General features: G+C 46.2%; 2 protein-coding genes across 2 annotated transcripts; both read right to left on the bottom strand.

The window, feature by feature from the left end:
* Window positions 1-224: 224 nt before the first annotated feature.
* LOC123165203 (F-box protein At5g07610-like) lies at window positions 225-1,030 on the bottom strand. Its single transcript, XM_044582833.1, has 2 exons — window positions 754-1,030; window positions 225-675 (listed from the first exon to the last, which is right to left on the bottom strand). The coding sequence occupies exons 1-2, from the start codon at window positions 891-893 to the stop codon at window positions 354-356; spliced, it is 462 nt and encodes a 153-aa protein (XP_044438768.1). The 5' UTR covers window positions 894-1,030; the 3' UTR covers window positions 225-353.
* A 150-nt stretch (window positions 1,031-1,180) lies between these two features.
* LOC123165202 (cation-transporting ATPase HMA5) lies at window positions 1,181-7,226 on the bottom strand. The gene is made up of 9 exons (XM_044582832.1): window positions 6,872-7,226; window positions 4,991-5,605; window positions 3,962-4,391; window positions 3,550-3,875; window positions 3,082-3,140; window positions 2,659-3,001; window positions 2,253-2,453; window positions 1,850-2,107; window positions 1,181-1,754 (listed from the first exon to the last, which is right to left on the bottom strand). The coding sequence occupies exons 1-9, from the start codon at window positions 7,166-7,168 to the stop codon at window positions 1,278-1,280; spliced, it is 3,006 nt and encodes a 1,001-aa protein (XP_044438767.1). The 5' UTR covers window positions 7,169-7,226; the 3' UTR covers window positions 1,181-1,277.
* Window positions 7,227-14,180: the final 6,954 nt, after the last annotated feature.

Below are 14,180 nucleotides of genomic sequence, written 5' to 3'. Positions count from 1 at the left end.
GTAGTGGACAAACAGAGGGGAACAAAACAAGGTAAGGTTTTTGAAGTTATTTTTAGGCTAGTTTAATAGTCTTGATTAAGGTTTTATTAGTTTATTACTCGAAACTAAATAAAGAATGTTCAGGATACTTCCTTCGTGTTAACAACATAACTATATTTACAACATGCGGTGAGTAATTAGCATAGAAGGAAGTGACACTATTCATTTGAAGTGTTTTACCATCAGAAAGCACATCTAGCTGTAAACAAGAAATGATCACACACATCGTCTGGAGATATATGTTTAAGCTACATAGCATTCATCATGGCTTTTTACTAGCTAATCATTGCACTCGTTCGCTCATGCGGTAAATGTTAACCAAACATGTAGAGCCACGTAACATTCATCATGACATTGAACCGAAAAAACCGGCGGTCGGACAGGTGAAAATCTGAACCGGCAGCCTCACCGGTCCGGGTTTTTAAACTATGCTTGCTGGTGCTGTTGTAGAAGAAGCCTGCCAGGGGCTGGGGAAGCCTCTTGCGGTGGTCGGGGCGGTCGATGAGGCTGCGCCAACGCTTGGAGACGAGATTGCAGCCGTTGTCTGAACTTGCGGGGACCCGTGAAAGGATCTCGGCGAGGAGGTCGTCGGTGAGCCTCTCCAGGACCATGGCGCTTTCCGTAGACGATGAAGACCTGTACGGACACAATGGATCAGCGAAGAAGGCAGGGCAAGGTTCTTGCGATGATCGATGGTGGTGATGCCCCGCGTACCTGGCACGAGTCGTCGGACCGCGGCGACCTTCCTCCCGCGTGGGAGAGCGAGCCGCCGGATTGGACATGCCGGAAGAAGGCGGCGCCGGTGGCGCCGGCGAGCCTGGACTAGGGCCACGAACAAACGTAAACCTGCCCATGGAGTCTGGAACTTTGCCGTGCCTGATCCAACGGGCCGTCCGTGCGAGTCTAAATAGGCTAAACTTTGCCCGAGTCACACAATCATACCATGTGAGAACTTGCCAAGCTGGGAATTTCCCAAATCTGTGAGCGGGACTTCCAAATCTTTGGAGATTCAGGCGAAGATTACAAATACTTTTTTTTCTTTTGCATATTTAAACCTTTGGGGATTGCAAAATCTATGCTGCACCGAATCAGGAGAACCGCTGAAGTTGAAAGCAGGAATTCCCCGCGGCCATGAGCAGAGTACACAGGAAGCCATTTCCTTTTCTTTTCATTTCATTTCTGTAAAAATGGTGAAGGGGGACTTACAGTTACGGTATTCACAAAAGCTATCCATCGCTCTACTCTACAGTTATCTGCAGCAGGGTGGTGAGCCTGGGTTTTCTGTATCTCCGCAGCAGCAGCGAGGAGCACACCACGCTGACGGACGAGAAGGCCATGCAGGCGCCCGCCAGCCACGGCGGCATCTGGAGCCCCGTCAGCGGGAACAGCGCGCCGGCCGCCACCGGTATGGCCACCACGTTGTACGCCATGGCGAAGAAGTAGTTCCAGCGGATCCGGTTGAAGGTCTTCCTCGAGAGGTCGATGGCCGTGATCACGTCCTCCAGGTTGTTCCTCACCAGCACGTAGTCCGCGGCCTCGATGGCGATGTCCGTGCCACCCCCGATGGCCATCCCGACGTCCGCCGCCGCGAGGGCCGGCGAGTCATTGATGCCGTCCCCGACCATGGCCACTATGCTCCCATCCTTCTGGAGCGACCGGACCACGTCGGCTTTCCCCGCGGGCATGACCTCTGCTCTCACGTCCTCAATGCCAACCTGACAAACAACAATAACCCAATGAAAACAGTTATGCACCTGAGGTGGTAAGAATCAACAAATGGATGAGAATTCAGAAGCAAACAAATACAAACCTCTTTCGCGACAGCTTGTGCAGTCCTCCAGTTGTCACCTGTGAGCATCACTGGATGAATGCCCATCTTCTTCAGTCCTTCCACGACTACAGCAGCCTCTCTTTTCAGGGGATCGGCTATCCCCATCAACCCCACGAAACTGCTGTCATATGCCACCAGAATGCCGGTTTTTGCATTCAGTTCCAGGTCTACCAAGAAACTTTCAGCTTCAGGGGGAACGGTCACCCCGTTTTCATTCATCAAGGCACGGTTTCCAATCTGCAGTAACATTTTTATTACAGATAATCAACAATTTACTTGGAAACATTTATAAATACATATGTGAGATTGATGCTCTGCAGTTACACACTGCTTTGAGGTATTTTACAGAAGGGGTGAAGGACAATGGCAGCTTACGACTCACCAAAACTTTCTTATCGTTGATCAAACATTGAACTCCTTTGCCAGGCACAGCAGAGAAATCTTCAGCTTCAAGCAACCATTGGGACAATATCTGCTCTTTTCTTTGCTCAATGCCATCCTTGGAGGAAGGGAGCTTGCCAAAGAAATGGAAATGAAATGCATATTCCAATACAGCCTTTGCAAGAGGATGCTCACTGCTTGCCTGTGTACAAAACAAAATCATAAATATTGCACTCACAGGCTAGCTAAGATCCTGAGCAAGGAGCAAACCATAACATGTTTTTACCACACACTGGTATGAACCACATAGTGATATGACAAATAAAAACATCAAAACGTGTCTTTTTTCTCAAAACACCATGATATGAACCATAAGAGTAATTTGTGATCAAGATTGATTGCCTCACCTCTGCAGATGCTACTAGTGTGAGGAAATCTCCAAGGTCCATTCCAGAGAAAACCTTTGCAGTTGTTACAACAGCCTTCCCTTGTGTTAGTGTCCCTGTTTTATCAAAGATCACGTAGTTTACATTTTGAGCCCTCTCCAATGCATCTCCACCTTTTACAAGTACTCCGTGGTTAGCCCCGATTCCAGTTGCCACCATTACAGCAGTTGGTGTTGCCAGACCAAGGGCGCAAGGACAAGCAATCACCACAACAGATATGGAGAACATGAGGGAGAAAACAAAGCAATTGCTAGTTCCGTCAAACCATGAATGTGGATATGCTCCAAACGATCCACATAAGAACCTATAAATGTAGAGAATCCACACGTGAGAAACTTGAACGAAGCATTACTATGAATTTTGCACAATGTTTATTGAACTCACCACACGGAGAACGTTAGAATGGACAAGGTGATGACAATAGGGACAAAAATGCTAGCCACCTGAAATAGCAACAGCGGAATGTCAGCACCAACCAAAATATGCATCTACAATATGTTGCAATGCTTTTGGTGAACACATAGCTATTTCAGAAGTAAGCTTGTCCTCCAAAATTACCACAAAAAAATGGTTACTTAAAATAATAAGAGGACCAGAAGGCAACGTGTGAAATGAACATGTACTTCAGACAACATAAAAGAGTAAAGTGCTGTCCTGTAAGAGGCATTGAAATACAAAAAATGGCATAAAAACAATGTCCATATGCATCATTTCAAATGTGGCAAACAGCACATTATCGCAGACAATGCTTTGGGATCTAAAATAATATTAGCAAAGGTGCATGGTTGACAGAGATATTTGATACATAGTGACAAAGCGAATATGGGATATCACATACAAAAAAAAACTCACATAATCGGCGAATTTCTGAATAGGGGCTTTGGACATTTGAGCAGTTTCAACCAGAGATATTATCTGACTCAAAACTGTTCCGGATCCTACTTTCGTTGCTTGTATATGAAGGATGCCCTGTAAGTTGATTGTCCCTCCAATTACTACACTTGATACTTCTTTAGGCATCGGTGCAGATTCACCAGTTATCATACTTTCATTGATATGGCTTGTTCCCCAAACAACAACACCATCAGAAGGAACTTTCGAACCAGGAAGAACTTTCAAGACATCACCAGGTTGGACTAACAGAGCATCAATCTCCCTCTCCCCAACATATTTTCCTTCTGAATTTGAAATGGTAATGTCAGTTTGCTTGCAGTTTTAGACAATCTGCATTTGAGTACAACAGTTATGTGTGTGTACCACTTACCTTTATCTTTCAGAAGCAAAATAGCAGTAGCAGGGACAAGTTCTACAAGCTTCTTAATAGCATCTGATGTCTTCCCCTTTGCAAGAACCTCAAGATACTTCCCAAATAACACAAACGTGATTATCATTGCGCTTGTCTCAAAATATATGGGAGGTTGAAATCCAGTGAATGCTCCATATAGTAGTGCACAAACGGAATATACATATGATGCAGTGGTGCCAAGAACAACTAACACATCCATATTTGTAGAACCATGTCTTAAGGCTCTGTAAGCTGCAATATAGAATCTCTTGCCAATAACGAACTGTACAATGCTAACCAATATCCAGTTCACCAAATCCCCCATATGAAATGGTCCACAGTGCCTGAGAAGCAATGTACTGATGAAAGGTATACTCGGGCAGATCATACGTATGAAAAATACAGGAATCTGTTGCAAAGAGGCAATTGAATTGAGTCAGTAAGCAAGTAGTAGCATAGCAAAAGTTCGGCGTATTCTGAACAGTAGGAAGCAAACGAAATATATTACTAGGCAAAAATACCAAATATCCCTACATCTACTCGTGGTAAATTATTTTAAAAAAGTAGACGACCCTGCATTTTATTTGTTTTCTACAATACCTCTACTGTTTAGTCAATTGCCAGATTTGATGTGAATACCATGTAAGATGTCTGTGTTCTCGTTTATTACTTGCTCAAACATTGAAATTGAACAATATTGCTCTCTTATGTCATCTTATCTTGTTGGGTTTCACATGTACGCAAAAAAGAACAGTGAAAAAGTATTCTAAAATCTAAAATATTTCTTTCGTTAGTTAGATGCCACACGATGACAATAATATGTGAGTGTCATTTATATGCTACCTGTTGCCAACACATCATACATTCCCTATTGTACTGTAAGTTGTCTTGCCAAATACAACTATCAACTATGCCGACAGCACTATAATCACAGCACATGTATTATACTTGAACCTTTGAGCAAAACTGTCTAGGGTGAGCAAGAGAGAAGCAAAGATCAAAACTTACACTTAGGAATAAGCTAGAGCAGAGAAGATGGAGCATTTTGGAGGCCTCGTGTGCGTCATTCGAAGCCCCTCGACTGTAAGGATTCTGCACGTGCGCTTTGAATCTCCCATTGCTTCCCATTTCAATAGTATCCACAATTGATCGCAGACCAACAGCTTCTGGATCAAATACAATCTCAACTTCTGAGAGGGTAGTATTTACAGCAAACTCTCGCAAACCATTCATTTTCTTAAGGATATCATGTAGTATATCTGCATCCCTCTCTGTGTGGATGCCAGTCAGACCTAGCAATATCTTATCTTGCTCGCTACTCTGTAAGAATGCAGCTTCAAAACCAGCATCCTCAATAGCTTGAACAATTTCATCCTTGCTAATGGTAGACGGATCATACTCAACTTCTCCTAATGAGGTTGCCAAGGCAACGACTGCTCCTTTTATACCAGGTTGTTTTTTCAAGATACCCTCAACCGAGTTTACACAATTGGCACATGTCATTCCTCCTATCCTAAATTGTGCTGACAATGTCTTCTGTGACTTAGGTTGAGGGACTGCAGAATCTGGGAGAATCTCAGCGTCAAATCCAGCATCTTCTATAGCTTCTATTATATCCTCGACCTGCACAGAGAAGTCCCAAAATAAAATTGCAGTTAACAAAGAGACCCAAACATGCCAAAAGGTCTAGAGCCAATATGTTTCACTATGGAATCAGTCATCTAAAGTGGAGCAGAACTTGGCACACAAGGATTAGTACATTCGAACTGAAGTTGAACCATTCTAGGGAAGAGTGGAAAAGAGGGATCAAACAGCTCGTATGATTGCTTGAGCTTGTTTTTTATCGGCCGCTGATAGGGAAAGACTGCTCACACTTTTCTGAGGAATCATTCGAAGCTAATGATATTCATAATCTAAAGCTAAGCAGCAAAATTCTAGCCAGAAAGCAAAATGGTCAAAAGGGGCGGCTCACTGCTCATGGTGGGGGGCAAAAAATCAAAACACAAGTATGATTAATAAGCTGTGGTCGCGGCTTTTAAAGGTGTTGCAAAACAAGCTCAAAGTTCCATACAGCCCAGGCAACATCAGTACAGTGAGTACAAATTCACCATCCCATTGCCATTTTCCAGCAAGCACATGGCAAAATGGTACTAGTAAAAGTTTGCCACACAGTTCAGTGTTTCGAAACCAATCTCCACATCACGTTGGTTGAGTTGAGCCGTGCAATGTCAACCATCAGCTCAGCACCCCACCGCTTTTAGACTTTTCACCGGAAAATATGATTCAACAGCCGCAGGGCCAGCAGCTCACCCATCAGCTCACCAACCAACAAAAAGCTACTGCGGCGCCATGCTCCCCCACTAAATCCGGCGATCCACGATCCATCCACCGGCGACCACGAGCCTCCAACAAAGTCTACAGCTCACCAACCCCGAAAGCAAAACGGGCTCGAATCATCAACCGCCGGCGATCGGCCGATCCCGCAGTCTGATTCCCAGGTGTACAGCACCGCACTTAACTGACGGCGCATTTCCAACCCGACAGACAACCCCACGAATTCAGTTCTCACGTCTATACTTGTACTAAAACCAAAAATCGCAAGCCCGTACCCAATCCGCTAGTAAATCGCACGGAGTCGAAGCAAGCTTCGTGGAGCAAGCGCACCAACTCCCCGAGCCTTTTGCGGTAATCGAAAGCCTCCAAAAACGCGGTCCATTTTACTGTTCTAACCAAAAAATTTACTAATAATCAATATCACAGACGCAACGATTTTGTCCGCAAAAAATTACCGCCCCCAAATGCATAGACGAGCTCCGAAATGGCCCGTAGAGGCGCAGGCCTCCGCCTCGGCGGGGGCAAACGCGCAGGGATCACATCGCGGCGCCTCACCTTGACGAGCGCGGGGTCGAAGACGACGCGGGCGCGGTTCTGGAGCAGGGAGACGGCGACGCGCCGCACGCCGCGGCGGGCGGAGACGGCGGCCTCGACGGCGCCGGTGCAGGCGGAGCACGTCATGCCCGTCACCCGCACGTGCGCCTCCGCATCCTCCTCCGCGCCGCCGCGGCCGCCTCCCGCCGGCGCCGCCCCGCCCATCTCCTCGTCGTAGGAGCCCAGCAGCGCCACGTCCTCCATGTCGTCGCCCGCGCGGCCGCCCCCGGCGACCGCCGCGAGCTGGAGGTGGGCCATGGCTGTCAGAGGAGGAGGCGGGCGACGGAGGTGGGAATATTTTCGTGGGGGGGAGGGAACGGAGACCGGAGGAAGGAGACAGAGGGTGGGGCTGGTTTATAAACTGGGGGGAAAGGCGAAGGGGAGGGAGGACCAAACTGATCTTTGTTCACGCAACAGAGGGGTGTTTCTGCAAATGTTACGTGGTGTTATTTTTTGCAATGTGGTCCCTCGAGGGAGGCTTGCAGTTTCGGTTTGACTTGGTTTTCGTGTTCGGTGTGGAAGTCAGCATGCGGTCCAACATGGTTGCATAACTGCATATGTAATGTGAAAGATTACTACCGTTGGAAACGAGGTTTGACATCTTCCAATTGAAATATGAGTATAAGGGATTTGTTTTATTTAATTTTGCGGATTTTAATATGGGGTATGGACTCGATAATATATTTTTTGGCCTGCATTTGGTGTGTGGTAGATTACGGTGATTCTGTTTCCCCGGCATTTACTTCCTCCGTTCGGATTTATTTGGCCCCTTTTATTTTGGGTCAAAGTTTGAGTACAAATTTAACTTAAAAAATGCGAGCTATATGTCACACAAGTTATACCATGTAAAACCTTTTTTGAATACAAATCCAACGATGTATATTTTATAGATATATCTCATATTTTTATTAGTCATACGTCTAGTTCAATTTTGATAGAATACGAGGGGCTAATAAACCCGGACGGAGGAAGTATATGGTTTCTGTGTCGCACCTCAGCTTCTGGGTTTATCCGGAGTAAAATATATTTAAAATGAAGTCATGGACAAATAAAATAAAATAACATATACATATACGTATACGTATCCAACTATGTGGTGGCTGTTGGAGAAACATAACACTGGGAAATTCACATTTGTTTTCTGTAGCAAGCGCGAAAATAAGAGCACTCCCAATGCATTGTATCATATTCATTAATATGCATTTAGATAGAGACTATTTTAATGGGTGTTATTCCAGTTTTCTTTTCTTTTTTGCGAGGGGTTGTTACTTCAGTATTGTACCCCTAATGCATTAAATATGTGTTTAATTTTCTTGATGCATTTTATCGTATGCATTTAGATAGTATTTTTGTAAAAAGGGTAGTATTTTAGTATTGTATATCTAATGCATTAAATATGTGTTTAAAACTTAGCTACAATTTTCTTAATGCATTGTATCATATGCATTTAGATAGTATTTTTTAAAGGGTAGTACGATATATTTAAAATACATTGTATTATTTTCTAAACGACGCTAAACCCCTTCGCTCCTGCGACCAAGGCGCTCGGCTAGGCTATCACTGCCTCTCGCTGGTGTTGGCGCCGGTCCGCCTCGTCGCCTATGGTCCTTGGACCACAGAGGCATTATGGATCCCGGCCCTTATCGGCGGGAGGGCTCCATTGAGGGAGTGGCGATGACGGCGGTGCATCTTCGGCTCGCTCCAATGCTTGTAATCATCGTTAGGTGGTCTACTGACGTGTATGTATTTTTCACTTTGGATGAGTTTATATTACCTTGACTGTTGATGAATAGACCGAAAGTTTTCTCGCAATTTTTTTTAGTCTCAAACCACTCCTCGGCTAAATGGAAAGAGTGGGTGAGAGAGTGGGCGAGCTAGATCACATAACACGTCGTCATATATATGGACAATGCAGCTGTCTGCATATGCTTTTGCCTCCAAATGCATGGTTGCCTTCACACACAAAAAAGGGTTAGTTAAGAAAAGACTCCATTGGTTAAGGGGTGGTTAAGTTTGGATCAAGGGGAGGTTGAGTTTGGTTAGCTATAAGCTTTGGCCCGCCATGGCCCATGTCATCCCGTATAAAACTAAAATAATATCAATATATCATCCACATGCTGGTTAGATAAATATCCTCCTCCTTGGCTGCACTGCACGCATCGTCGCCTGCCGCCGCGGAACGGACCGGACCGGCGAGCAGCACCTGCCAAACGTGCGCGCGCGAGGGAGCCCGTGCCGCGTCGCGGAGGCTGCGCCAGTCGACGACGATACGGTCGCGGGAGCGGTGGGCGTGTGGGCACCCCGCAGAAGGAAAGGGGTAGGTGTGGGGTGGGGTGGGGTGGGTCGACGCGCGGGCGCGCGTGTTCCGTGGTGTGGTGTGCAAGCGAAGGGAAGAGGCGACGGCGGACGCGACACGGCAGCCGAACCAAACCAAACCAGGTCCACGCACCCGACGACGCCCGGCCCGTGTAGTCCCGACACAAGCCGCGGAAGCCTGTACGTACCCTTGCCATGGGAGCCGAAGGCGGCTGCTGCATTTATTATTATTTTTTTCATGCAAGGCGGCTGCTGCTTTTTTTTTATAATAACGAACTACAGACCTATGTTCGAGAGACTGAGTCAGCATATCATTTTGAGATTGTCAAAGTCACCACATGAGCCTCGTAGTCGACGGGAACGTCTCCTCCACTGAATGCGCATCGCCGGAAATCCTGAAATAAATCCAGAAATAATGCGAGCATCGGGATTTAAACTCTGATGGGCCGGAATACCACCGTACTCCTAACCATCCAACCACATGATGGTTCGCAAGGCAGCTGCCGCTGATAGCTATGTTTTGATGGCCCCAAGGTTTTTTGCTCTTTTTTTAGAACTAATTGTGTCGCTTTTACACGAGTAACACGCCGCCGCACACATGCAGCTTGTCGTTCTTAGGCCAACTCCAACGGGATTATCAAATCACCCTCTAAATATTTAGACCGGATGAATCGGACATTTTTTGTCACCCAACAACCACTATTAGAAAAACGACCTAATGTTCAGCACATTAGTCCCGGTTCAATTACGGACCGGTATTAATGTGACCATTAGTCCCGGTTCGATTACGGCATCATTAGTCCCGGTTCGTGGTGTACCTATAGTCCCGGTTTGGGTGGTGGCAGACTGGCGTCAGGCCGGGGTGTTACAAACCGGGACTATAGGTTAGACCTTTAATCCAGGTTGACCCAGACTAAAGGGGTTCTGCAATTTTCAAACTCTACCCCCCCCCCCCCCCCCCGCGCCCCAATCGCCTTTTCAGTTTTGAAAAAAAAACAAAAGCAAATGATAAGAACTTCAAAAATAAAATCCTTCGAGATGTAGTTATTTAGACGATTTGGAATAATGAGTGCTCCACACTTGAGCAGTGAGGGTGATTAGAGATTAAATTGTCAAAAAAATCAAAAAAAATCCTTTGGTCCCGGTTGGTGTTACCAACCGGGACTAGAGGTCCCCAGCCCCCGACGCGGGCTCGTGCCACGTGGTGGGCCTTTGGTCCCGGTTCGTGTTGAACCGGGACTAAAGGGGGGCCTTTAGTCCCCACCCTTTAGTGCCGGTTGCAAAACCGGGACTAAAGGCCCTTACAAACCGGGACTATAGCCCGATTCTGCACTAGTGAACATTCATCAAAATTCTTCAAATCGGCACCAAACGAAGCGTATGTTTGCGGACGCCTGGACGTTCGCCATGTCAGACTCCGACATTGTGGACCTACCCTAAACCCTAGCCGAGGCGGTCGTTCGAAAACTCTTCACCCACATTCATGTCACTCGGATCACACGCGGTCCGACACTCGCCTACCTGCATTCATGACGGTCATATGGACATGACCGGACAGCTGACCGGCACAATATTCACATTGGCATGGTGAATGCAAAGCCTATTCCAGTCGTTGCCTACAATGAAGCGGCGCTAGCTTTAAGCCGGCCACCCAAGGACACAAGCCCTTTATCACCACATTGCCGCTTCTCCTCTCCGCTTCTCTCTCAAACTTGTACGCCTCCAGCACCGGCCGCCACAATGGGCAAATCCAACGCATCGAAGTGGTTCTTCGCGCCCTCCAAATCAAGGGGAGCACCGGATCATGGCGCCGCCGCCCAAGGTCTCCGTGTCCCTCATCATCCAGGGCACTGTCAGACATCAAGCCAGAGTCGATCTCCTAAGACGACGAGGAGCAGACGACAGCGCGGGGCCCCACCATTTCCGTCGTGGACCTCACGTCCACCGGCGACAAACAAGGCGCAGACTCCTCCAAGGATGAGTAGCGCATTGGAGGCGTCATGGCCTTGTGTCTCATCTGGTTCAGTCCATCTTCCGTGTTCTACTCTTCCTCATCGAAGACTGTAGCTTCACTTCATCGGTCTTGTCGCTGGTGGTCATGAAGACTGCGGATGGAGGACGACAAGGTCTTGTACGCCGGGTGCGGCCGCCATAGGATAGGTTTAGGGTCAGGTCGTTTTTTCCTAAATGTTTGAAATCTAATGAAAATCCGTCGTGTTTGTATGAAATCTGTCATGTTTGTGAAATCCGGTTGTGTTTGCATGAATTCCAACCGGTTTGTTGAATAAGTGTTTGAAATGTATGCGGCCAGCGTTGGATGGCGAGAGGCCGCCATCCATGTTCGCGGACGGATGCGGGAGAAAATTTACGGGTCGCTATTGAAGATGCCCTAATACCCCAACAATCCTCCTTTCATGTGACTTCTTCTTAAATGTCAATGACACAACATTTTAAATGTAATGTTTAGTATCAACAAGCTTGCAAATCGCGAGCTAGGAGGTACATGCTTAGGTTCCTTGTGGTGAACCAGCCCACCAAGGTTTAACCTAGACTTGGCATTGATACTCGCATTTTTCTGAATTTATTTCAGGCTTTCCGGCGATGTTCGTTCAGTGGGAGGAGACGTTCCCGTCAATTACGAGGCGTCTATGATGACTTCGTCAATTTCAAGATGTAATATCGGCTCGGTATCCCTGAGATGCTCATAGGGGTAGGATGTGCATTCATAGGGGTGAGCATAGGGGTGGATTAACGAGTTGCTCGGCTCGTTAAGCTCATACTCGTTAAGCTCGTGCTTGTTAAGGCTCAGCTCGTTAAGCTCATTAAGATTAACGAGCAGAAACCCCTGCTCGGCTCGGTTCGTTTGAAGCTCGTTAAGCTCGTGAGCGCTCGATTATAATGTGTTACGGTATGCATGATGAGTGCATAGTTGTGGTTTTTAAGATGAAATATGGTGGCTACGAAGGAAATACACTCGTTTGTTACCTCTTATGTCGATTAGATTGAATAAATGAGCTGAGGTGCTACAGAAAGTTTGCCACGTAAGATGAAAATATGTGTTGTGTTGTTACTAACGAGCTTAGCGAGCTACTCGTGCAACTCGTTAGCTCGCTCGTTAAGCTTGTTAAGCTTAACGAACTGAAATCAATGATTGGCTCTGTTCATTAAGAAGCGAGCTACGAGCTTAACGAGCCGTACTATCGAGCGCTCATTAAGCTCGCGAGCTACAAGCTGTGCATGTGCATGTAACTTTAGGCATATGTGTATTATGCTAAAAATACAAGTTTGCAAATCATTTTCTTGCTCATATCTATGATAAGTCAACAACATCTACATTATAAATGTTTAGGCATCACAAAATTACGCACAACAAAATCTACATTATAAAAGTTTAGACATCACAAAATTACGCACAAGAAATCTACATTATAAAAGCTTAGACATCACAAAATTAAGCACAACAAAATCCACATTATGACAGTTTAGACATCACAAAATTACAATATGAGGGCATTACATACTTTTCATCAAGAACTTTTTTTTTGAGGGAAGGCCATCATGGCTAGCTTTATTGATTAAAAGAGGGAATAACATCATCCACAAGTGCGGAAACGAGACAGCCCGGGGGCTCGTCCGTCCAACTAGAAGAAAGCTTATTACAATAACTAAACTTAGCTAGCACATGCGCTGCTTGGTTACAAGAGCGTGAACAATGTTTAAAATTGACCTTCCCGATCAACGTAGATAGATCCACACACTCGGCGAAAGTTGCTGCTGCTTCATCCCACCATGTCGTTTGACCCGCACATGATTCAATCACAGTTGAAGAATCCGATTCTGCTTCAACCCGAGGAAAGCCCAAGGAATTTGCAAACGCCAGACCATCTCTCATTGCCATTGCCTCGGTGGAAACTGCACTAGCTGCATGGGGAATGAAGATGCATTGCGCCGCCAAGAAAATGCCCTTCTCATCCCTAATCACTGCAGCCGTCGCGCCCACACCTTCATCTATATAGTAAGCTGCATCCACATTCAACTTAATGAATTTGATATCTGGTCGGGCCCATCTCTCCTCAGGAGTACTCCTTCTCTTCTCATTAGCCTGGTGGAAATTATTAGTAATAGCAAGAACCGATAGAGCCATTTAAAGACCGGAGGAGGTGTACCATTGTGGGTATGTTGCCGACGGATCCACCATAGATACCAACTCCCCACCGCTAAAACTTGCTTGATGTCCAGGTTTGGTTTTAATGGCATTGGTCTCAGATCAGCTAAGAAAAGATTTTCGAGGACGACCGAACCGGACCGGTCTAGCGCCATTGCCTCCTCAACTATATCCATGATGCCCAATCGATTCCAGAGTTCTCTTGCATGAAAGCAATCGAAGATTAGATGCTTAATATCCTCAGCTTCTCTATGGCAGATAGGACATGCTCCCACTGAACTGATATGTCTATTAGTGAGTATAGACTTTAGCGGCAGGATTCCATGAAGAGTTCTCCAACAAAAGATCTGAATTTTACGTGGGATAGGTAGCTTCCATAAGATACTCCATACTACCAGGGAGCACGACCTGCCCGGCTGTGCCAGGGCAGTTGCATGGGGCCCAAAAGATCGAATCCATTGAACTTTGTATGCAGTACGGACAGAAAAACTCCCTCGTCGATCAGGGTGCCATGCTATAAAATCCTGTTGACATCAACCGGACTAAGATTTGAACGGAGGATATCTTCATCCCAGGTGCCAGAAATTGGATCGATGAGCTCCGCAACAGAAGTGAGGATGGAGTTACCTCGTATAGAGATCACCTTTCTATCCGGACTGGCAGGGATCCATGGGTCAGACCATATGTTTACATTTTCACCCGTGCCAATTCTCCAAATATATCCCAATTTGAAAGTCTCTAGGCCCTTCATGATGCTCTGCCAAGTGAATGATGAACCATTTTTTAAGG

This window comes from Triticum aestivum, chromosome 7D (assembly GCF_018294505.1).
Source record: "Triticum aestivum cultivar Chinese Spring chromosome 7D, IWGSC CS RefSeq v2.1, whole genome shotgun sequence".
In the NCBI taxonomy this organism is placed as follows: domain Eukaryota; kingdom Viridiplantae; phylum Streptophyta; class Magnoliopsida; order Poales; family Poaceae; genus Triticum; species Triticum aestivum.
Note: the sequence above shows the minus strand (reverse complement) of the source record. Positions and strands in the feature narration are given on the sequence as shown.

Excerpts from the sequence above, each read along its gene's own strand:
- LOC123165202 (XM_044582832.1), bottom strand. The coding sequence starts at position 7,168 with ATGGCCCACCTCCAGCTCGCGGCGGTCGCCGGGGGCGGCCGCGCGGGC. Across the intron at positions 4,392-4,990 it reads GCTCTAGCTTATTCCTAAGT|ATTCCTGTATTTTTCATACG; the intron begins GTAAGTTTTGAT and ends TCTTTGCAACAG. Across the intron at positions 3,141-3,549 it reads TTCAGAAATTCGCCGATTAT|GTGGCTAGCATTTTTGTCCC; the intron begins GTGAGTTTTTTT and ends TTGCTATTTCAG.
- LOC123165203 (XM_044582833.1), bottom strand. The coding sequence starts at position 893 with ATGGGCAGGTTTACGTTTGTTCGTGGCCCTAGTCCAGGCTCGCCGGCG. Across the intron at positions 676-753 it reads GGTCCGACGACTCGTGCCAG|GTCTTCATCGTCTACGGAAA; the intron begins GTACGCGGGGCA and ends GTGTCCGTACAG.